The 22,400-nt window shown below is 52.3% G+C and overlaps 3 protein-coding genes across 3 annotated transcripts; 2 read left to right on the top strand and 1 right to left on the bottom strand.

The window, feature by feature from the left end:
• Positions 1-600: 600 nt before the first annotated feature.
• On the bottom strand, positions 601-1,200 carry TGME49_229760 (hypothetical protein; the record flags this gene model as incomplete). Its single annotated transcript, XM_002367869.1, has 1 exon — positions 601-1,200. One exon carries the CDS (start codon positions 1,198-1,200, stop codon positions 601-603), a length of 600 nt encoding a protein of 199 aa, XP_002367910.1.
• Positions 1,201-1,853: 653 nt separating this feature from the next.
• TGME49_229750 (hypothetical protein) lies at positions 1,854-12,324 on the top strand (the record flags this gene model as incomplete). Its single annotated transcript, XM_002367868.1, has 12 exons — positions 1,854-3,240; positions 3,729-3,858; positions 4,388-5,177; positions 5,773-6,270; positions 6,891-7,131; positions 7,376-7,421; positions 8,138-8,253; positions 8,767-8,809; positions 9,613-10,014; positions 10,432-10,600; positions 11,523-11,624; positions 12,154-12,324. The coding sequence occupies 12 exons, from the start codon at positions 1,854-1,856 to the stop codon at positions 12,322-12,324; spliced, it is 4,095 nt and encodes a 1,364-aa protein (XP_002367909.1).
• A 2,516-nt stretch (positions 12,325-14,840) lies between these two features.
• On the top strand, positions 14,841-20,514 carry TGME49_229740 (hypothetical protein; the record flags this gene model as incomplete). The annotated part of the gene is made up of 9 exons (XM_018780236.1): positions 14,841-15,376; positions 15,837-15,933; positions 16,417-16,706; positions 17,260-17,410; positions 17,833-18,007; positions 18,400-18,464; positions 19,050-19,220; positions 19,963-20,034; positions 20,428-20,514. 9 exons carry the CDS (start codon positions 14,841-14,843, stop codon positions 20,512-20,514), a joined length of 1,644 nt encoding a protein of 547 aa, XP_018636906.1.
• Between the last annotated feature and the right edge of the window lie 1,886 nt (positions 20,515-22,400).

Genomic DNA, 22,400 nt, shown 5'->3' with positions numbered 1-22,400 from the left:
TCTCGAGTTCGCTTTCAGGCGAGGTACCCTCTCACACACAGAATAAACAAGTGATTCAGACGGCGCGCTTGGGCGTCGGTCTACCTCGAGGCCTCTGCCGCCCTTTGTGTGCTCTCTCTTCGCCTCCTCTTGCTCTCTCTTTCTCTTTTCAGGGTGCCTCACCTCCCCGGCGTCTTGTTGAGGCGGCCTCGCAAGCCCCGCTCGTCCCTTCTGCTCTCCGTTCATAAGCCGGAGGGCCCAGGACGAGTGCAGCAAGGAGAGACTCCGGCGCGGCGACAGACGCCGAGAAAGAAGACAGAGGACATCGAAGAAGAGAGCATGTGAGAGGAGCCAGGGAAGGCAAGCGCGAGAAAAGGAAACAAGGGTGGCGACGGAAGCGGGAGAGACAAGTGAAGAGAAGGCCCACTACCAGAAGACGCCGCCGCGTAGCAGAAGACAGACGAGGAACGAGAAAGGACGAGTGTATGCAGAAGAAGAGACGGGCTCAAGGAGAAGAAGAAAGAGACCTCGGGAGAGGGAAGAAACCGACGAAGAAAAGAGAACAGACATCTGGAAAAGAAACGCGTTTCTAGACAGAAGAGAGGGGAATGCGCGTAGCAATTAACATGAACCAGAGCAGAGAAGGGAAGAAGCAAAGGACTGGAGACGTGATGAAAAAGACTTCTCTCTGCCGATGGAAGAAAACGAAAGAAACAAGGAAGGTTGGGGAAACGACCGACGAAAAAGAGGCACCGGGACGGGGCCGAAACAGCGAGAGGGCGCGAGCGACTCCAGAGGAGAAGCCAAGAGAGGAGAGAGGAACGACAAAAAAGGGGGGAGAGAAGGAGAAGAAGGAAAGAAAAGAAGAGAGCAAAGGAGAAAATGGTTGAGGGGGGGGAGCGGGAGAGGAAAGTGCGTGGCAGATGTCTTTTCTTTCGTTTTCCTTGAACGGTTTTTCACCGTCCTCAAACTCTCTCTTCCAGTGTCCCCAGACAAAGAAGGTCCGTGGAGAGGCTCAAGCAAAAGAGGCCGACTGGTAGAAGCTCGCGATTCCGGATGGCTGCCGAGGCTGACGTAGAGAAGTCTCTCGCTGGAGAAGGCTTCTTCAAATTTTCTTTCATCGGAGAAAAGCGTCCGCGTTGCCGAAATCCGGCACCAGCGAGCTGTGTGTCGCACTCGCTGTTCCCGGCTCTCGAACTCCTCTCGACTCTCCCGCTGCATGCGAGCGGCGTTCCTCTGCTGCGCTTCTTCTGCCTCTTCTCTCGCTTCTCTTCTTTTTCAGCCTCTTTCACATTTGTCTTCTCCTCCTCGAGCTAGGTCTGTCGCGTCGTTATGCCTGCCTGAGAGGCGCTGTGTGTCTCTGCCTTTCCAGCGGGGGAGAGAGTGCAGATCGCGCTTGTACGCCGGGAAAGAATTCGAGAGAGCATCTCTCACCGAAGGCCTCGGCGCTCTCTTCCACTTCTTTCCGATCTCTCGGAAAACGAAAGCGACCCACAAAGCAGACTCCTCACTCTCCTTCTGCGCTTGCTTCTTCTCGCTCTTCTTCTCCCGCTCTCCTCCTCTCGATCTTCGCCTCTCTTTCTTCTTCTGCCGATTTTTTCTCGCGAACTTCTCTCTCGACTTTCTCCCCTCGACTTTCTCCCCTCGACTTTCTCTCCGGCGGCGACGCTTTTCGTTGCCGGCCCTCTCCGTGTTTTCTCGCACTGTCGCCCCTCCGTGACTTTTTCTCTCTCGAGTTCGACTTCGTTTCTGTCTCCTCTTCTTTTAGTAGTGGCGAGGGAAGCACGGCGACTGTCCTCGCATGGGAGCTAAAGGCTGAGGAGACATTCACCTCAGTCACGCCATTTCCTCTTCTCTTCTCTCTGATCTCCAACATGTCGCCTCCGCGGGCCGCCCCCTCGGCCGCACCCACCAGCGGCAACCGTCAGTCCCCCCCCTCCTCTTCTTCTTCCTCTTCTTCTTCTTCCTCTTCTTCTTCCTCTTCTTCTTCTTCGTCTTCTTCCTCTTCCTCTTCTTCTTCCTCTTCTTCTTCTTCGTCTTCTTCCTCTTCCTCTTCCTCCTCTTCGCCCGCTTCTTCTCGGAATGCTTCCTCTTCTTCGGGATGCTCTTCTTCCCCGGCTGCGCCGACAGGTTCCTCCCTCTCTCCTTCGTCAAAAAAGTCATCTCAAAAGGCTTCTGGACCCTCTGGCGCCGCCTCGGCCGCTTCGCCTGCGCGTTCGCGGGCGCCCATCCCTCAGAGAGACTCGAAGGAAATTGCGGCCGAGGTTCTACCTATCTCCCCACGCTTGTCTGTGGCGTCTATCTCTCCGCCTCCTCTGTCTCCTTTGTGTCTGTTTTCTCGGAACGTTGATGCGGCGACAGAAGACGCGAGAGGGCGCGACGCCCAGCGGACGCGCGTTGAGGTGAAGGGAGAGGAAGGAGACAGGAAAGAAACGCCTTCCGGGGACGCGAAGGCCCCTGCGGCTCCTGGAGGAGACCGCGCGCCTGTCTCGGCGCCTCTCGCCTTTCTGCATGCGCTCCAGGCTCTCGGAGACAGCCTGGAGAAAGACTCCTCGACGACCAGTCCTCGAAGGTCCGCCGATGTCTCTCCGGCGACGAAAGCACCGGGCAGCAGTGAAGAGACGAAAGGGCGGGTGTGGGGTGGGGAGAAAGGATACGATGAAAGAGCGAAGAAGAGACGGGACGCGGTGGATGCCTCGTTGCGACTCGGGGAGACAGAGACCGAGACGTCCGTCGAGGCGAGCCAGGCCCTCTTGACCTCCGTCTGTGGTGCACAGACAGCGACCGAGCTGGCGCTGCTTCGCGACTTGATCGAGCCGCCCTTCACACGCTCTGCGTCCTTCTTCCCTTCACTTCTGTCAGGAGAGACGCAGGAGGGCACCGCGGCAGAGACCTTTGTCGCGGCCTCGCCTCTGTCGGAGAAGAGGGTGAAGACGCTTCTGGATGCCGGCTCGGATCCTGGGGAAGCTGCAGAGAAGGAGAAGAAGGCACTCAGCCCCTCCGAGCTCCTGCAGCAAGTCTGTGGCCGCGCCATGCTTCAGCGCGCCTTTCTCGGCCTCGCGGCGGTGCGCAGCCTCGACGACGCGCTGAACGAGGTGTGGGACAAGGTGACCGAGTGTATGTACACGCGAACTCGACTGCGCTTGCTGGAGAAGGCGGAACTTCTGCGTCTGGCGCAAGAGGAGGAGCGGGCGAAGGAGAACGAAGCGACGGAGGACACCAGCGACGCGGTGTGCGGGAAGCAGGCCTCGCCCTCCAGCGGTGAGTTGAGCGCGCCGAGAAGAAGGAACGCAGAGACGGGAGTTGCGAAAAAGACATCGAGGCGACGAGCACTGTGGAAAAACGGCGTTTCGAGGTAGCGACGCTTTCTGTCTCCCAGTCTCTTCTCCTTTCTCCTGTGCACCAGGGTGCCTGCCGACGCTCTCTGGAGAAACGCAGCTGTGTTTCTTCCCGCTGGTATTCTTTCTGTGAAGTACATGTCCTCTCTCTTGGCTCTCCGTTTCCCTGCTCCCACCCGTGTCAGTCGTCTGTTTCTTTCTGGCTCACCCTGCTCGTTTTCTTCTCGCCCCTCTCTCTCTCTCACTCTCTCTCTCACTCTCTCTCTCACTCTCTCTCTCACTCTCTTGCTGCCGTCCTCTGCTCGCTGTCGTCCTCTGCTCGCTGTAGCCGCCGGCACCGTCGACGCAGTCGGCCGTTTCACTTGCCGTCCGACCTCTCTCTCGAGTTCTCTCCCTTTCTGTCTTGTGCAGCTGGCGTCCCAACACAGCCGCCTCCCGCCGAGGAGACAGGCTCGAAGGGTGGAGACGCCTCCCAGTTGGCGGTCGCGCGCGTCAAGGCGCCGGTGGCGATTGAGGCGAGAATGAGGAAGCTCGGAGACTGGTGAGTTTTCAGGGAGACACACCGGACTCTTGGAGGCAGTTCGAGCTTTGCGTTCGGGGGCGGTTGCAGTGAAAGAGAAAGAGATGTCCAGCCGGTGACTTTCATCAGCACACATCGCGAGACGCGTCTTGCGGCTGCGCTGGATGCCTGGCGAGTCCCCACACACTTTCACCGAACGCTTTCTCTCCTTCGCTCTTGTCTCTTTCTCGTCGGCTTTTGCTCGCTCTTGTTTCGTCCTTCTCCTTCTCCTCACTCGCTTCTCTCTCGGGCGTTCTCTTGCTCTCTCTTCCATTCTCTCTGTGTTTCTCTCGTTCTCCTTCGTTGTCTCCATCGCTGCATGGTCTTTTTCTCCCGGTGAGTTCCGAGTTTTCTCTTCTGTCTGAGAGACCTCGTGGACTGCTGGTGTGTCTGTACTCTTGTCTGTCTCTCCATCGTTTTCATGCCCTCCCCATTTCTTCTGAAGCGCGACGTTTCCTTCAGTTCCCTCCTGAGTCTCGGTCCCGTTTTGTCTCCTCTCCCTCTCCCGCAGGTACTCTCAAGTTCACGACTGCTTGTCGACGTCGTCTGCCGACACTCCCAACGACCCCACGACTGCCCGCTCTTCTTCTTCGTCTTCTTCTCCGTCTCCTTCTTCTCCTTCTGTTTCTCTGTCTTCTTCTCTCTCGTCGTGTGCTGGCTTGCCGGAGTTGCGCCGGCGGTTGATTTCCCTGCAGTGGAGGGAGATTCCGGGGGGTGTGTTGACTCTTCGTTCCCAGAGCCGCGCGCTTTGCTCCCTTCAGCAGGAGACGGAGGATTTGCTGCATGCGGTGTCTCTGGGGCGCAGCTGCGCGGCGACAGAGAAGGGGCGACGGACGTACCGGCAGCTGTTCATACACCGCAAGACGAGCGAAGAGAACGCGTTCGACACACCGGCTTTCGACGCCTTTCTCCGCCACCTGAAGACCCGGAAAGAAGAAGAAGATCCGCGAAGCAACGGAGACGGAACGAAGGAGAGGGCGAGAGAGGACTTGCGGCGAGAGGCGCCGAACACTCGCGGCAGAGACGCTGGAGGGACGCGAGCGGGCTCGCGAGTCCCGAGCGGCGAAGCGTTAACCAGACGAGGCGATCCTGACGAGAGACAGAGAGAAGAAGAACGAGAACAAGCCGCGCAACACAGCTCTCTGTACTCCGCAGCAGTCGCCGCTGTGGCCGCCTCTCAAGCTGGAGAAGAAGGGTGCGAGCGCGCTCACGAGACGCTGCTTCTCCTGCTGAACTCGGAGCTCCAAGGGAGAGTCAAAGAGAAGGAGAAGCTCGAGGAAATTAAGCGGCAGAGAGAACAGGTCAGGCGCGGTCTCGCCAGGATCGGTTTGGAGAGCTCGTCTGTCTCTGAGTCGACTTCCATGTGAAAGCAGCTCCAGCACCTCGTTCATGTTGTTCCTTGTTTGCCAGGCTCCAGGCAAGTCCTTTTTTTTGAGTTCCTTCTCGACGTTTGCGCTCCGGCTCGGCGTGCAAGATGGATCTGTGCTTGTGTGTGGTGACTCACTGCCACCCTACGAACTGTCAAGTGGGGTCCCAGAGAGCAGTGCAAAGGTTCGTGCAGGGAAGACTGCGAACGTCGACGATGAACTCACCTTGTCGCTGGAGGATTTCTGTTTGGAGGAGCTCGGTTCGAGAGCACCAGAGTTCCTTCGCACGCAGAGGCGTCTCTGCTCTGGAGCATACGAGCGAGTGTCACTGACGGCGGTAGAGAGTTCGACCTTCCACGGTCGCTTCGCGTCCGACTCTTGGCTCTCCGAGCTTTCGAGCGCTGTCTCGGACTTGGATGTTTTCTTGCGACCCGAGCGCGTCCGCTGGCTGGTTTCCGAGATTCTTTCTGCGTGCCTCGAGAGGCTGCTTTGAGGAGTTTTTTTCGTCGTTCTGTTTCTTTCTATCCAGGCGGAACAACAGGAAGAGAGTCTTGCGGCGAAGGCTGCGCAGTTCCCGAAGAAGCTCCGACAGCTTCAGCAAGTGCTGCGCGAGATGGATGAAATGTGCAATACCATTCTATCCAGCTGCGCCTCAGAAACGGTCGAGTTTCCTGCCGAAGCCAAGCGCCTGCCTGCTCCTCTTCTCTCTATCTTTTCCTCCTTTTTCTTCCACGCGCGACTCTCGGGCGACGCCGCCATCGCCAGCCTGAGTGTGGAGGCGTCCTCGTTCCGCAGACTGAAGAAGCGTGAGCGAGATGCACAAGAGACTCCTGGGGGGTGTGAACCGAAGAGACAGCGCCTGGGAGAGTCGGCCGAGGTGGAGAAGGAAGACGCCGCGGAGGAGAGAAACGGGGAGCAAGAGACAGACAGAGAGAGCGGACGCGAAGAAGGCAAACGCCAGCTGGAGATGTTACACGACAAAGAAGTGCACGTCGAAATCGCAGCAGACCCCCACCTCCCTCTACCGGTAAGAAGGAAACAACGCGACATGGGCGTCCAGAGAAAATAGCGATCTCAAAAGAAAAAGTCAAAACACACATCGACGACTGGAAACAACTTCCAATGCTCCACCTGAATCTTCATAAACACATCTCCACACCCAAGTCTCTGCGCCCATATATATATAAATATATATAAATATATACATATATATAAATATATACATATATACATATATATATAAAGATGTATGTATGTGTGTATAAATACCTACATACATATATATATATATATATATATATACATATATATATATATATATGTATATGTATGTGTTTGTATATGCGCATGTGGAAAAGTGTGAGGGAAGATCTACGTAAGGTATGCGCGTGAAGACGTGGAGTTGCTGGACGTCGTTTGTGTCCATGTGTCTGCGTTCAAGTTTCGCTTCCTTGTTTTCGACGAGGATTTTTTTCGATGTCTGAGATTCGTCTTGTGTTGCTCTCCGGGCGGCCACAGGCAATGCACTTCTTCCTTTTTGCTTTGTCATGTCTCTCACGTGTGGAGACCGTTTGTTCTGCAGTCGCGCGAACTGACTTTCTCTGCTTCTTCTCTTTTCTGTCTCCCTGCTGCTTCCTCTCTTGGTAGTCTCTCTTTCTCTCGAGTGCAGTGGCTGGGGCGTCGGCGTCGGACTCTGCTCGCGAGGAGGCTGCGGTCCCTTCACAGAGCTCGGAGAGAGGCGTCGCGGACTTCTCGCCGGCCTCGCTGTTTCCTCTCCTACTCGTATTCCGCTACAACGCGAACCTCGAGGTCACTCTGCTGCATGCCCCCCTCCCGCCCAAGGCCTTGCCCCACCCCACAGTCCCCTATCTCCAACATCTCTTTCCTGGTAAACACAAAGGCGCAGCGCATGCGAAACGGAGACTTGGTTTAGGAAGGCGACTCGAGCACATGGTACAGGAGTTGGGAGGGGACGGTCGGAGGAGACGGCAGAAAGAAGGAGCGGAGTAGTGAGAAGAGAGGGTCTCAAAAATCCGGAGAAGGCAGGCTTGTCTCGTTCGTGCTCCTCTTCGAATCGGTTTTGTCTGGCGCTGCTGACGTCTTCGTTTCCTTCGTTGTCCTGTTCTTGTCAGGGAACTTTGCAGACCTCGGCGAGATGCCCGGCGACCTTGATCCGACGTGAGAGACACAAGAACGCTCCGAAGCAGAAGCGTTCTGCGAAAGAGATACATGGTCCACTGTGGCAGTTTCAGGTGACCCTTTGGCGCCTTGCCAACACTGCCTGGCGACTTCAGAGTCCGGAGTCGACTTCATCTTAAAATGCGCGAGCCCGTAGCCTCGTGCATGCAGTCGAAGCGACGTCACTAAATATATATATATATATATATATATATATATATATATATATATATGCGTATCGGTGTAGACGCCGATACAGATGGATTCACCAATAACGGCTACAGATGGATCGAATCACAGACATGCGCACACATAACTCTACCTCTATCTATACATCTGTCTCTACACCTCTATCTGTATGCATATATATATCTATATATCTATATACCTATATATATATATATATATATATCTGTATCTCTCTCTCTCTATATATATATATATATGCAAGTTGATGGTGTTTTCTGGTTTCGGGAGTCGGAGCGTCGTTTACGAATGAGGAAGAAACGTCGACACGGCCGCAGAGATTCAGACGTCCAAGTATGGAGTGACAGATGGACCTTTAGCGAGGAGAGCTGGCGCTTGCGTAAATGAAGAGAGGTGTGTGTAAGGAGACAGGTAGATAGAAAGGTGCATGCATGCTTGCACGTGGACGAATGGAGCAAGCGGTGTTCATCGGGGAGAAGTTCAGAGTCTCTTTGTTTTTTGTTGGCCAGGCAAGGGTGGCTGTTCAACTGGGTTGCGTCTATGGCGTGTTTGCCGCCTCCTCCGAGTTGTTGTGCGTCTGCGCAAGTGAACATCAAGGAGTTCGTTTCTGCGATTCGCCGAAGAGGTTCGTTCCCCCTTTTCGCTCTTCTCGCCAATGTCGCCTTTTTTGTTCCGTCGCCATCTCTCTTTCCAGTCACAGTCCCCCATTCGTCTTTTGCGTTCGTCTCCTCTCTGCTCTTTCTCTCCCTTCTGTCCTTTTTCTCCTTCTCTCTCCTTTCGCCTTCGATTCCTTCTCGGCACCATTTCCGGTCAACCGTTCTGCACCTCTCCGCTCTCGTCCATTCTGCTTCTCTCACTTCCTCTCCGCCCCTCGGTGGGAGACAATCGAGGCTTCTCTGGTTCGTGTCGATCTCGCGAAATCGGGTGCGTCGTTTCTTAGAGAGAATGCCTCGACTCTGCGCAACCTACTTGCCGAGACAAAGAAGAGGCGGTTTCTCCTGCCGGTTTCGTTGGAGACAACTGGACCGCGGCGCCTCTGCTCTGACACAGAGGCCTCCATGCTTGAAGGGTGCTTCCCTTTCTCGCAAGTCAACGCACAGTTTGCGTCTCTTGATTTTTCTCTCTCTGTCCTCTGCAGTCTACGCTCGTGCCTGGGCACTGCAGCTGCTCCACCACTACTGGTAGGCGGAACGGCTTGGCTGTCTGGATGCGTTTTCTGCTTTGCATTTATCTCCCTTAGTCCAGTCGCTGCGTCCCTCGCGTGCATGCCTTGGAGACAAACGGGTGTTTGGCGCCGTTGGGGGTGGACTGGGGGTCTTCATCGCTCCCCTTGGGAGCTCTGGGAGATGGAGCTCGCAGTCAGTTCTTCGCAGACGCGTATCCAGTCAATGGAAAGCGCCTCACATGCACATATGGTCTGGTCCGAAGGATGATACGTAACGTCTGCATACGGGCGCCATTTATCCATCCAGAAATATATAATTCTGCATATATCTACATATATATATATATATTGATTTTTGTAGTTACACACGAGTATCCACACTGATCTCTCTACGTGACGCTCCCTATAAAGCGAGTAACATGCATATTCATATGTAGATTTATACACATATATATATATATATATATATATATATATATATACGTGTACACTGGTACATATGTATATTGATACGTGTACATAGGTGTGTAGGCGTATGTGGTTATCTCCGTATGCATATCTGCACCTTCGGCTCTGCTTGTTCTGCGACTTTGATGTTCGTTTTCTTCTTGCTGTTGCATGCTTGGCGTGAAGGTCTGGTCTCTGTCTCTCTCTCTCTGGGCATGTTCGTCTCCTTCGTTTCCTTCAGACCCATTTCTGCTATCTTCCGTCACTTTTTCTTCTTCTCCCTCACGTCTCGATGCCCTCCGATTTCTACCTTTCCGGTCTTCTATCCTCTCCACGTTTCTCTCCTTTCTGCTCCTTCACTGTGGTTTTCAGCCGGCATCCTGAACGGCCGCCTCCTCTGCAGGCGCTGCACTCGCTGCTGCTTCTTCTCCCTTCGCCGGGGGCGGCTCTCGGAAGCTGCGTTCTGTTCACACCTGTCTCTGCTCTCGAAGTTCCTGCTTTTTCTGCCGGTCCGGCCGAGGTCGCTTCCCTCTTCGGAGATGAAGACAAAGGCGACAGAGACAGCGCTTCGCCCCGCCTCTTCTGCGGCCCTGCGTCGAACTCCGAGGCGCCGGCGGCAGGGAGGAAGAAGGGAGAAGACGACGTGGAGAAAGACATTTGGAAACGCATGCGAGAGGCGTTTCTCGAGGACGAAGACGCGCTCGCGTTTAAGGCGATCTTCGAGGCACACGGTCGGCGCGTCTACGCCCTCATCAAGGTCTTCCTCAATGACAGGTAAGGAGCGAACAATGCAATCAAAGGTTACGCCACCTATCTGTCTCCCATTTCTGTTTTTTCGTCTCTCTCTTCTTTCTTCTCTGTCTGTCTGATTCAGCCTTTTCGCGTGTCTCCTTTCCGTCCTCTCTCCCTTTGTTTGTTCATCTCCCTTTCTTTCTCTCTGCCTCTTTTTTTTCTTCGTCTCCCTTTTCCTCACTCTTTCACACCGCTTTCTGTTTCTGAGATCCGGTTCTCCTTGCACCTCTTCTTCGTCTCTGTTCCGTTGTTCTCTCGACGCCCATGTTTCATGTTTCCCCAGAGGCTGCAACTGTCCGGCCTTTGTGTCGTTTCCCGCCCTGTGCTCGGAGAGAGGTCGCCGATCTTCGTTTCCGATTTCCCCGCCTTGTTGTGTGTCGTTTTGCCTCGGATCTCAAGACCGGCGAACTTCCGCCTCTTCGAGAACGTAGCGCCAGCGCCTACCTCGCCTCCCGACGCGAGAGAAGGAGACGAAGGGCAAAACGCGAAAGAGGACTTGGAAGAGGAGACCCCCAAGGAAGAGCGGAGTGCGGAGGTCGACGAAGGCCCCTCACGTCTCTCTCTCGAGGTTCGCAACAAAGCAGTCGAAAGACTCTCTTCTCCACTCTCTCACCCTTCTCCCCCGTCTACCATTATTTTCATTGTTCCATCTCCCCTTCAACACACACTTCAAGATGTAGAGACACTCATCAGGATGTTTGTGAATATACATATATACATGTATATACATAAATATACGTATATGCATAGGTATATGTGTATATATATATATACACACATATATATATATATATATACAGATATACATACAGATGGATAGATATGGTGTGGATTGTATGGAGCCGTGTTGCGAAACCTAGACAAGTAGGAAGAACCATTTATAAATATGTTGTATCCGCATCCACGCCCCACAACCACATTCGCACATTCATGATAATACGCATGGTTATATATATATATATATACATGTATATATATATATATATATGTGTGTATGGATTTGCATCTATGCAGGATCTGTTGCTGACATGTTTGTATCGTATCAGATAATGCGCCTCTCGGTGCACTTGAAAGCATACAGTTTCTTGACGCGACTCCTGCCTCAGAGAGGATTTCTCCCAGAATGACCTCAATGAGGCATTTGTCTCCCGACTAAAGAACTTTTAAGAAGGAGTGCTCGGACACTGCGGTCCTTCCAGATGCACCTTTTTTCAATGACATTTGGGGTATTCTGCATGCGTAGCGACTGTGACGGTGTGACGCCCCAGAACGCGTTTCTGGACTGCCTGTTAGAAGGCCCTTTGTGTGACAGCTTGTGTGCATGCACTTGCACATACAAATAGGTTCCCACATATCTACGGGAACATATATATATATATAGATAGATATATATGTGTGTAAATGCAGACGTACACGTTTAGGTGAGCAAATAGTTTCGAGTGGAGCCACCGTCTTTGCATTCAGAACCATTTTTCTCCGTGCATCTTCAGGCACTTGAGGAGATGGTCAACGTTACAGTTGTAGACCGATTCTCTGCGTATCCTGCAAAGCTTGCTCTCGGTCTTCTCGCAGCCCAAATCGAACATCTCAAAGTAGGTGTTTCCGAAGAGAGACGACCGGTTCTCACCTCTTCAAGACTCCTCGCGCTGCTCTTTGGCGTTGCCTCTCCTCAGACTCCAGAAAACGAACAAAGTGCAGCACGAGGTATCTGCTGACGGCCAGCGGTGGTCGTTGAGTTTCGCTGCCGGACTTGCCAGTGTCTTGGCACGGTGGCAACGTGAGAAGCCTCTCTGTGCCGTTGCTCTCTGCACAAGGAAAAGAGCTGTCTCTTCAACGAAGTATTGACAAATATATATATATATATATATGTACATGTAGGTGCCTGTGTAGATCTCCGTCTAGCCGAATAGTTGTATTCACTTACGAAGCGTTTAAAGGGAACCACGACAGATGCACTGTCGAGTACAGGCAGCTGAGGAACTTCGCGAGAGGGTCTCCATTTTGTTCTTCCCCCATGAACTCTTTTTTCCTTGCGTTGTCCCGTCCTTCTCATGTTTCTTCCGTGTTTTGCGTTTTCCGTCCTGTCTCCACCGCGTTTGTTCTTCTTTGCGTTTTCTGCAGTGCGGCGTCGACCGCTACGCGGGGGGCGAGGCCTTGGAGAGAAGCGAGATGGAACGTCCTTCAGAGAAAGTGAAAAAAACGGCGTTGCTCGCGGAGAAGCGGTTGGGCGTCGAGAACGGAGAGGAAGAAGGCCTGTCTGCCGCAGCCGAGGACGACTCAGTCCATGAATAGAGAGTGCATCCGAGAAAAAGTTGGCAAATTCTCTACCTCGGAGACGCCTGTTCCCAATAAGGTGGGGATGGAGCGATCTTCATGATGTCTCTACAGCAGGTCTACAATGCTGGTATTGAAGCTAGAAGAGACTCGAGTACTGTTTCACCACGCGAAAAAGCCTCGCTCCTGGTCCTAGATAGGTTGCAGGCGAACGAGAAGGCGATCTGGGGAGTCTTTGTAGTGTCGCATCGGGAGGGAGATAACGAAAGCAAATTTTACGTTTGGACAGCTTGTCAGCTTGTGTTCGAATGCATCTGCAAAACCTGAGGCATTAGGAATGTCGCAGAAGAAAGAGTTTCGACGCAGTGCTGTGAAGCGCGAGACAGGAGGACGCGGGTTCGTATTTTGGCTGGAGACAGTGGGTGCTGTGCGAGAGACCAGCGGTCGGCTCGGGTGTATAGACACCGCGAGGCCTGTGGCCTTCCGCATAGTTTCAAACCTAAGACGAATGTGCTGAGCTTAACGGTGCTGGGTGAACGGAGGCAGTGTGTTTAGCTGGGAAGCTAGCGTTCAACAACTCTGCCGGTGTACGAAGTCAGACGCACAGATAGAAATAAGTTCCTTTCCGATGTAGGGAGCCCAGAGAACGGAATACCGTTGAGGAACGCTTCCAAGGAAAGCCGGAGAGATTTGTGACGCAGAGTCTGTTCAACCAAAAGAGGGAGTGCGGTGTGCGAATGAGAAGAAATCTGTTTTCGCTAGGTCGTGCAGACCAGAGACAGGACATGCGTCCGCGGCGTCGAACACTCTGCGGGCATTGCTGCGCGCATTGCGTCCAAGCCCCTGAAGCTACGTTCTAGTGATTACTCTAAAACTGTTTTCGCTGATCCATAAGAAGAGCGTTATACATTTGCTGAGACTTGCCGGAGGTTGATCGAAGCACAAGCGAAATTCCGACGAAGCGACAGAGCTCAAGGTCGTTTCTGTCTTCCCGCTTGACCACACGAGACACGCCGGTCTGCGCCGGGTGTACATACACTCGGATGTGCTGCGTGCGCCCCAGATGGCTCAGAAGCGCTTCCTCACGCGTTCGCTGCTGCCTGGGTTCGCAATGCTTCTTTTTCACTTTATAAAGGGTGAAAAGAAATATATCTCTAGTAGTCCAACTGAGATGCCATTCGCTGTGAAAGTCGCGAAAAGAGAGGTCACGCGCTATCTATCGGAGTCGTACATGTGATAAGAAAGACAGATCAGATGGAAACAAGGTAGACGGTGAAGTGGACGTGGAAAATCCGCTGACTTCTGCTGGTGTTAGTCCCGAGAAACAGATGTTGTGCTTGAAATGAACAGTCAAGCACCCACTACTTGTGCTGCGAGGGTGCGTCATGACCGTGTGTCCTCGGATATTCGATACATACCACGGCTCTTTCACGTCATTCATTGATTGCTGCTGCACAGTTGTCAGAGATCTGCATGTAAACTGCATCACAGGACCTTGCGGAAGTCCTTGTCAGCGTCGAGACGCACGAGCGAAAGGCGGTTGTTATGTATGTGGGGAATCACTCTTCGGTGTGTCGTGAGTTGTCCTCCCAGCGTTTCTCTGTACGGAGCACCTAGGATGTCGAGTACTTTTTCAGTCATGAGATACAATCCGGTTCTGGGTGATTGGAGACGCTTTACATCCTAGGATACTGAATTGATGTTGAGTTAGAGAGATGCAACGACTCAGGATGTTCGTGTCTGCAGTCTATCACCACCCCCATCGCCGCTTAAAACAGCAGACAGCTTTGGAGTTAGCTTTCCGCCGACGTGAAGCTTGCACCACATCGGCAGAGGATTTCAGTGGTAGACAGTCAGGACACGCGTCAAGAGCGTTTCTCTGTATCTCGTAACAGAATATATATCGGGTTGCATGCAGAGTCGAGCGTCAGAGGCACTCCAGCATCGCTTGTTTCTTCGAACTTCCGCTTTTCTGCCTCCTCCGTTCTCTGTCGAGTGTCGAAACGAAAGGGAGAAGTCGAATCCCCTTTGAAAACCCATTAACAGAATTACGCTGTTATCGCCGGCCTCGCCAGGTCCCCATGTCGCATGCAGTTGGCGTTTCCGGGGCTGGTGTGCGTGTGCTTCCGAACGGCAGAGTCGAGAGAAGAGGTGGACCTCGGAATTTGATTTTTTCAGACGGAATCCTGGAACGGAAGAACTGTTTTTCTTGACGCTGGATGTTTCAGGGCTCAGGGAGGAAGTCGACGAGGCAGAAATCGTGCTTTCATCATGAACTGTGAGTTACCGCGGAAGCGTGACCCGGGAACGAGCGACGAACCAGCGTCGCCGCTTTGACGCTGCGAATCCTGAGAAGCTCGAGAGAAGCAAGCTGCTCAGGCAGAGGCAAGAAGACGCAAAGAAAAAGGAGCTCATCTGAGAGGTGTCTTCCGGGGCCTTTCTTTCGTCAGCTTCTTTTTCTCGACCCCCGCCCACCTGCACAGACGCGTTCTTCCGTGAATAAGGTCAACTCTGCGCGTTCTCGCCTCCTCAGCATGTCTCCTCTTCTTCCGGTGTCGCCCGTGATGGGCAGAAGAGTTTCTCCTGTGTCTTTGCATGCCCTCACCACCCCACTGGGGATTCGTCAGAGACAGAATCTGGCGCCTCGCCTTTCCCCGATCAGCTGTCGATCCACCGTGGGCGCCTCGCCCCCCGCCGCTTCTTTCCCTCCGTCCTCGTCTTGTGCTTTGTCTCCCAACCTGAGAAGAGCTGGACTTTCTGGCCTTCTTCTTTCTTCAACACCGGGGACTTCGTGTGAAACTACACGTATCACTCGCAGGGCCGGAGCCTCCTCTTCTTCGTCTTCCTCTTCCTCTCCTCGTTCCTCTTCTGACTTCCTCGGCTCTGCCTGCTCTTGCGTCTCTGCCTGTTTCTCTTCGCCGCGTCTCTCCCCTTTTCGCCCTCCACTTCGTTTCGATCTCGCGATAACAACGCGCGCCTCGCGCATGCTGAAGGACTTTGCAGCAAAGAAGCAGCTGGCGTCGCAGGCGCGTGCCTTCTCAGCGTTGACAAGAGATTCCGTCGAAATTCAGTAGGTGTACATGCATGCATCGCGGCCAGTGCATATGTGTGTGTCTCTCTACTTGCCTTTCTGGCGGTGCAGCAGAGGCCGCTCTGAAGTTCCAGATTCAGGAACAGCGCTGTCGCTGCTCGACCAGTTGTTTTCTTGTAGGTCTCACCTCGAGGTAGGCTTTGTGTCTGGAAAAAGGCTACGCAGAGCCCCCGATGGGCAGTGCCATCCTAGGGTCGGGGCAAGGTTCTCTGACACGAGGAGCCTCCGAATGCATGGCTTCAGAGTAAAAGAAAAAGTCGATATTCTGGAGAACAAGACATGCAAAAAACAGGAAACGAAACCAGGTGAAGGCATGCATAAATGTACTCACTGAAATACAGCGTGTTCAAATGCACATATATATATATATATATATATGTATATATATATATATTTGTATACAGTGTATACGCATTATGACCTCTGGATCATGTTTCAGGCCGGCCTTTGATCGTTTGGAGGGATTTCTTCTCTCCAATCTTCCACCGGAAGTGACGAACAACCAGCAGCTGCTGTCGAGTCTCCTCGGACGCTCGGTGAGGCCTCATGAGGTATCTCGGAGGTACAGTCGGGCTCCTTCCTCCAGCGTTTTGGAACCTCAACAGAGCCGCATCCATTTCTGCATGTAGCAACTTCCTTCTTGTCTGCTGCACTGCGACGCCCCGTGTGTCGCAACATTTCTCTCTGCTGGGATTGCCCTCTTGCTCTCCATGCGAAGCTATATAAATATATAGATAGATATAGATCGATATACATAGATATACATAGATATGGATCGACATAGATAGATATAGATCGATATAGATCGATATAAATAGATATAGATCGATATAGATAGATATATAATTTGTGTGTTTTCTGTGCATGTGGACACTGGTGTACAAATCGTGAGGCCCTCGTCCGGATGTGACTTGCTCGAAGAAGGGAAGGTCTTTGTGTCTTCTTCCGAACCTCTCCACCGCGCTCCGGAACGACTTCTGAAGCGGCATCTTTCTTCTCTCTGCGTTTCCTCTCAACAGGGTCTTCCCGTTCCTCCACTCACAGACGCTTCGTCGTCCTCTTCCTCTTCTCCTTCCTCTTCGTCAACTTCTTCTTCCTCTTCGTCTTCGAACTCGGCTTCCATTTTGCTTCAGCGATCTCGTCTAGGGCGCACTGCAGGCCGATGTCTTGTTCTCCTTCCTTTTCCGAGTTCGGCCTTTTTGACGGGAGAAGACAGGAAGGCGCTGCAGACGCGACTCGCGGCAGTCCTTCCTGCCGGGTCGACGGTCACTGCATGCGACCGCAACGATGTCGAAAACTGCATTGAAGAGTAGGACAAAGACGGGGAAAGAGTGGCGGAGAAACTCGAAACTGATCTTCTACCGGTGCACTGTCCCCTGGTGCTGCAGATCTGCATCCTGCATACTCGAAGGTCGCGTTTTGTCTCCACAGAGATCTGAGTCGCTCAACCGCAGTGGTGCAAGATAAAGCCCTGCGCTGCCGTCGCTCGATTCGCGGTTTTCCATCTTCTTGGCGCCGACTTCCTCACTGTCTGATACCTTTCACCCTCTTATTTTACAGCCATGAGACATGTTTCTCTGCATGCATCGATTTGCACATACATGTTAAGGCACACATGCGTGTGTCTTTGCTTGCCTGCATATGTTTACATGTCCCCGCGTATTTGTCTGGTTTGCGTCTTTGTGAACATCGGGTCCTGAGGCGTCGTGTCGGATTCTCTGTTCTCTGCACAACTGTTTCTGACTTTGAGTGACGGAAGGCCGAGAAGGGGGGAGGGAGTAGCAGGCAGTTATCTTTTGAAAGCTGGTTTTGCAGCAGATACGTCGACGCGGTCTGTGCGCATGCGCGCATCCGTTTCTCAGGTTTGAACGCTACTTCTTCCTGACTGAAGATCTTCAGAGACTGGGGGTCCCGAGCAACCTTCGGAAGGTCGTGACTCTCTCGCCTGTGCCCCCTACGTATGGGCGGAGAGAAGTCCGAGATCTTCTGCGAGAGCATGCAAACGTGGATGTGGTGAGTGTGAGAAAAGGAAACGAACGCAGATTTCCTGCCGAGAGGCCCGCAGGCTTCCTCCATCTGCACCTCTAAAGCGACACCGGGGGGTGTCTGTCCGACTCCAGAAGCAGAGAGACGGGAGAGACGCATCCGAGAGGAGACAGGCACGTATTTGAGGACAGCGCAGCCCCGTTGTAGATCGGGAGAAGGCGCCAGCGAGCGTTTGAACGAAGACGCGCATGCAACGACTCGCGGCAACAGAAATGCGGGGGGTTCGGGAGCCAAGAAGAGGCACAGAACTGCCGTGAGAGAAAAGCAAAAGGGCAAAAGAAGAGAAAAAATAGAAAACTCAGACAGAGGAGGAAGAGGCTGTGAAGAGAACGTCAACGAAGAAGAGACAAAGCCGCATGCAGTTGGAGTGTTTGCTGTTTTTCATACAGGACCCTCGAGATATCGTTTTTCGATTTCGGAAAGATGGAGTCCAAGGCGATACGTGCTACGTCCTCTGTCGCAGCGAACGGGATGCTGGTGTCGTTCTCGCCAGGATTCAGGAGACAGCTGTCCCCAATCGCGTCCATTATGGCCAGCTTTTCGGATGTTCGTTTCTCTGGGCAAGTAAGGAACGATGAGTCGATTCATGCCTTCAGGTCTGCGAAAATGGAATTTGACACAGTTCTCTGTTCTTCTTGTCCTGTGTCGGGCGGGGTGTGGAGGACCTCTCCGGTTCCGATCGTCGTCTCTCTTTTCACCTGTCTTCACGTGTGTCTTTGCAAAAAGCATGCCTTGTTCAAGAAGTCACTCTCAATTCAGAGTTTTATTTTTATGTATTCCTTATACGTAAATGTATGTGTGTCTACGGTGACTTCTGTGTACGTGATTGCGGTTCCGGAGAAGGGGAACGCCAGTTTTTGTGTCCGTCGTTCACAGGTTGCGGCCTGTTCCTTCCGTCTGTTCCCTCAAGTTTTTGCGTCGTGCCTTGAGATCGTTTTCTGGGTGTCACTTTGCAGGCCGGTCCGCTCTCTTTCTCTGCGACTCTCAACTTGACTACCTCCCAGCGCGCAGTCCCTTCCAGGTCGGTGTCGTTGACATGCGTGCGTGAGGGATTCAGCTTCTCTCTTTGTGTTTTGTCCTCTCTTTCTCGCTCTTCTCTCTCTTTATTTGTCTCCGCTCTCTCTTGCGTCCTGTTCTCCCTCTCTTGCCCTCGTCGCAGGCGTTCGTCTGTTTCCTCCCCTTCTCAATCTGTCTGCGCCGTCGGTCCGCCATCTCACTTTCTGTTCTCGCTTTCGGAGGTTCTTCATCTCCACAGTCCCGCCAACGTCTCAGAACCTTGTCGCTCTGTTAGTTGCTCCGTCGTATCCTTCGCGGGATTGCTTTTACATGCCGTTGTGAGCCTTCCTGTGTGTGTCTCTGCTTTCTGGGGCTTTGCCGGTCTGCCTCGCCAGTGTGGAAGCGCCTCGCATGCGTAGTCCTTTGTCAGGCAGCTATAAAAAGTGAAAATGACCGACGATATTCCCTGAAAATTGGATGTTGATGGAGATCACATGGGAGTCCCTTCGCGTTCGTCTGCGATAGCTAAGAAGCAAGAAATGCGTGGCTTTTGACGAAATTCTTTTTTATTTCCAAGACGTTCGGATCGCCTTTCGCATGGCTTGTCCAGGTTTTTACCACGGGCTGGGAAGGCGACGTGAGCGAAGAAGAATTTAAAAATCTGGCGTATCAACTTCGTCTCTTCCCCAAGGCAGTCCGGAAGTTCTCTCATCCTGGCGGCGAGGATGTCAGTTCCTTTTTCCTCGAATTTCATCGCATGCGCGATGCGAAGCTGACCATGGTGCGTTCTGTCTGTCTCTTGAAAGGTCTCGAAAGCAAAGCCTCTTTGTCTTTGCTCCTGCTATCCAAACAAGTCGCCTACTGCTCTGCTTAAGACAACCAAAGTGTTCAATCTCCATGTCCTACCGGTATCTGCGTTTGCGTGGAAGTTGTCCCGTGCCAATGTTGGTTTACGATAAACATCGAACATTTGCGTACGCTCTGCCCGCACACAGCAGAGAAGCGGCAGTCTATATAAAACCACAAAACGCAAACCAAGAGGCGAGCGCCTAGATAATGGTCGCAGCTTGTCAAAGGCCGTCTCTCATCAGAGAGTATACCAGACAGAACGGTAGGGCTGATGAGAGTTTCTGAACTTTCGGCATCGTCGTTGAATACGAATCTATATATATGTCTATAAATATATATATATATATACTTGTGCATGTATATATATAGTATATGCGCACGCAGATTCGCATGTGTGGTGAGTTGGGGCTTCCTCTCACAGTGTATTCTTCCTAGGGCGTGAGTGCTGTCTAAGTTGTCGCTGTCTCTCGCTACCGAACAGAAGCAGTCGCAACTGCAGAACAGAGGAGACAGACAGGCATGTCGAAAGAAGAGAAGAGATCTGAGCCAAGCAAAACGAGGACGGGGCGCACAATCGAGGGCGAGACGCAAAAGGCGCAACGATGTTATGGGGACGAATTGAAGGTCTTGTCAATCGTTCTGTCTGTTTGCTGTTCTTTTCTGCGGTTCTCCAGAGTCGGCTGCAGCTTCTTAGGCGACGCTGGCGGATTGGCGCCAACACGCCGTTTTTCGGTTTTCTCCGCATGGTAGGGCAGAGACATATATATATATGTATATATATATATATATATATGTATATACATATATATGTATATATATATATATGTATATATATATGTATATATATATATATATATGTATATATATATATATGTATATATATATATATGTATATATATATATGTATATATATATGTATATATTTGTATGAAACAGAACCGCAGAAGGCGCGCGAAAGAGTACGGAAAAGCAATCCTTAGCTGGAGTGGAAACACAGAGGCTTGAATTGATGTTTCAGATCGTTTTGTGTCCCTCTCGTAGTCCTGCATCCTTCTGTCTCCTTGAACGGGTCGGCCTTTCTTCCTGTCGGTGTTCCCTGCTGATGAGACATCTCTTTCTTTTTCCTCTTTTTTCATCAGGCTGATCTCCGATTTGAGGACGACGTGAAGTTCGCCGACGAGGATTCGGCTGCGGACTCGGACTTGGATGAACCCATTGACTATTAGAATCCACGAGAAGAAACTACGGGTGAAGAAAAGGGTGTTTCCAGCTTCAGCATTTCCTCCTTTGCAAGGCAATCAGGAGTATCGGAGTGCTCATGTGTGTCGCGGTGATTGGATCAAGTCAGCAATGGCTTTTCCCCAGTTGCCTTTCTCGAAGTGCCTCTGTGTTGCACGCGCCCTGCGCTTCCCTTCCTTGTATGCGTCTTCTCTCCTTTCACGCCGACTTCCGCTCTTCCGGCTTTTCAAAAAATGCAGTGCACGTCTTTTACGAATCGACGGTTTTCAGGGGCTCTCTGGAGAGACACCACGCGTGTTCATAGCAAAGCTTTCCACTTGTCTACATGCGTTTCTGTTTGTCTCCATTTCGCTGTCGCGAGGGTACGGCGGTGCGTGATATGCTGTTTTGTAGTCGCGCGTTTATGTGGACGACGTCACGTCGCTTGCTGCTTCTTCGTCTCTCGGCTTCCTCTCCGTATCTCTCCTATTTGTCTCGTAATGGACGCCTGATGTAAACTGTCTCCTATTTCTCAAGACTTTTTTTCGCCTCTTTGTTACGTCTTCTAGGTATCTTTTGTCGCGTCGACGGCCGTCTACTGTACCCCAATTGTGTCCGTTGGAGCCGATGCGTTTAACCTGAATATAGGGACTTTCTCCTGTGGTAACGAGTGTTAGCGTCTTAAATGTTTGCGCCAGTGCGAATTTTCGCGTTCCAGCACGCATTCGCCTGCGGCGACCCTGGCGTGGAATCTCCAGTGAGGCACTGTACTGCAGCGGTCACCACCTCCTGTCTCCGAATCTGTGTCCACCTGGAGCACAAAAAACCAATACTTCCATCTCTTCGACTTTTTCGTTTTAGTCTGCGATATCGGAGTCTTGCAACGAGACGCACTCGCGCACTCAACGGCGCCTCTTTGTGATACAAATGTACCGACGATCCCTTGGCAACAGCCGGGGAAATGGCAAATTTCCCTGCTGATGGTCTCCCAGTGACACACGCTTAGAGGCATGTCGTTTGCTCTAAAGGCGCGTCCGTGAAGCAGACGGTTGCTTGCTGGAAAACTCAGACGCAAAGAAGTTACCGCTACCGCAAAAGCAGGCAAGGTGCCCCGACTTTGCGTCTAGTCTCCGGCCCTCAAACTGCAGCCGACTGACTGGCGAGCTAGATCTGTTCACGTCTGTGCTGAGCGGTAACGCCGATACGAATTGGCGTATAGAGGTTCTGCACCAAAGGGGCTGAATTCGGTAGTGGTCTTGGTTGGACAATGCTCCCCCCATTAAGTACTATCTTGATGGAGCTGGAGACGACGCCGTTCACTTCTTTGAATAGCCGTTTTTCTTTGAGGGTATTCCAGGGCCTCATCACCTGTCACGAAGCTCATGTCTGAATTTCTTTTTTCTGTGTGGAGCGCTGGCGGCACTCTTGTGCCTGAGCGAAAACGGACTGCCGCGAATTCATCCGCGACTTCCAGGAACACACCGCGGTGCACGCACACCTCAGGTCCAGTGGCGCAGCACGCATCACTGTAAGTTCTGTACTTTTGCGATTTGTGGATTGCCGGTAAGCGTTCGAAATTCGGACGTGCCCGCTGTGGTACGGGTCAACGATTGCCGTCCAACGACTCTTCAATACCGAACGCGGAATGTGGCAGGAAAATCCTACGTTCTTTGCGGGGAACTTGCAGATGCGCATCCAGTACGAGAGTGGTCAGTAGTGACAGTTCCGACAGTCAACAAATGCATGAAAGCTGCGAGATTACGAAATTTGGGAATTTTCCCGCTGGATGCCGTTCCTCAACGGCCAGTGCCTCCTCCCTCTGCAGTAAAACGGACGATGCACGGACTTCCAGTTATGCTACGCTGAGCAGCTTGACCCGTTCAGACGTGCTCTT

This window comes from Toxoplasma gondii, chromosome VIII (genome assembly GCF_000006565.2).
Source record: "Toxoplasma gondii ME49 chromosome VIII, whole genome shotgun sequence".
Classification (NCBI taxonomy): Eukaryota; Apicomplexa; class Conoidasida; order Eucoccidiorida; family Sarcocystidae; genus Toxoplasma; species Toxoplasma gondii.
The sequence above is the reverse complement of the archived record's forward strand: the minus strand, read 5'-3'. Positions and strand labels throughout refer to the sequence as shown.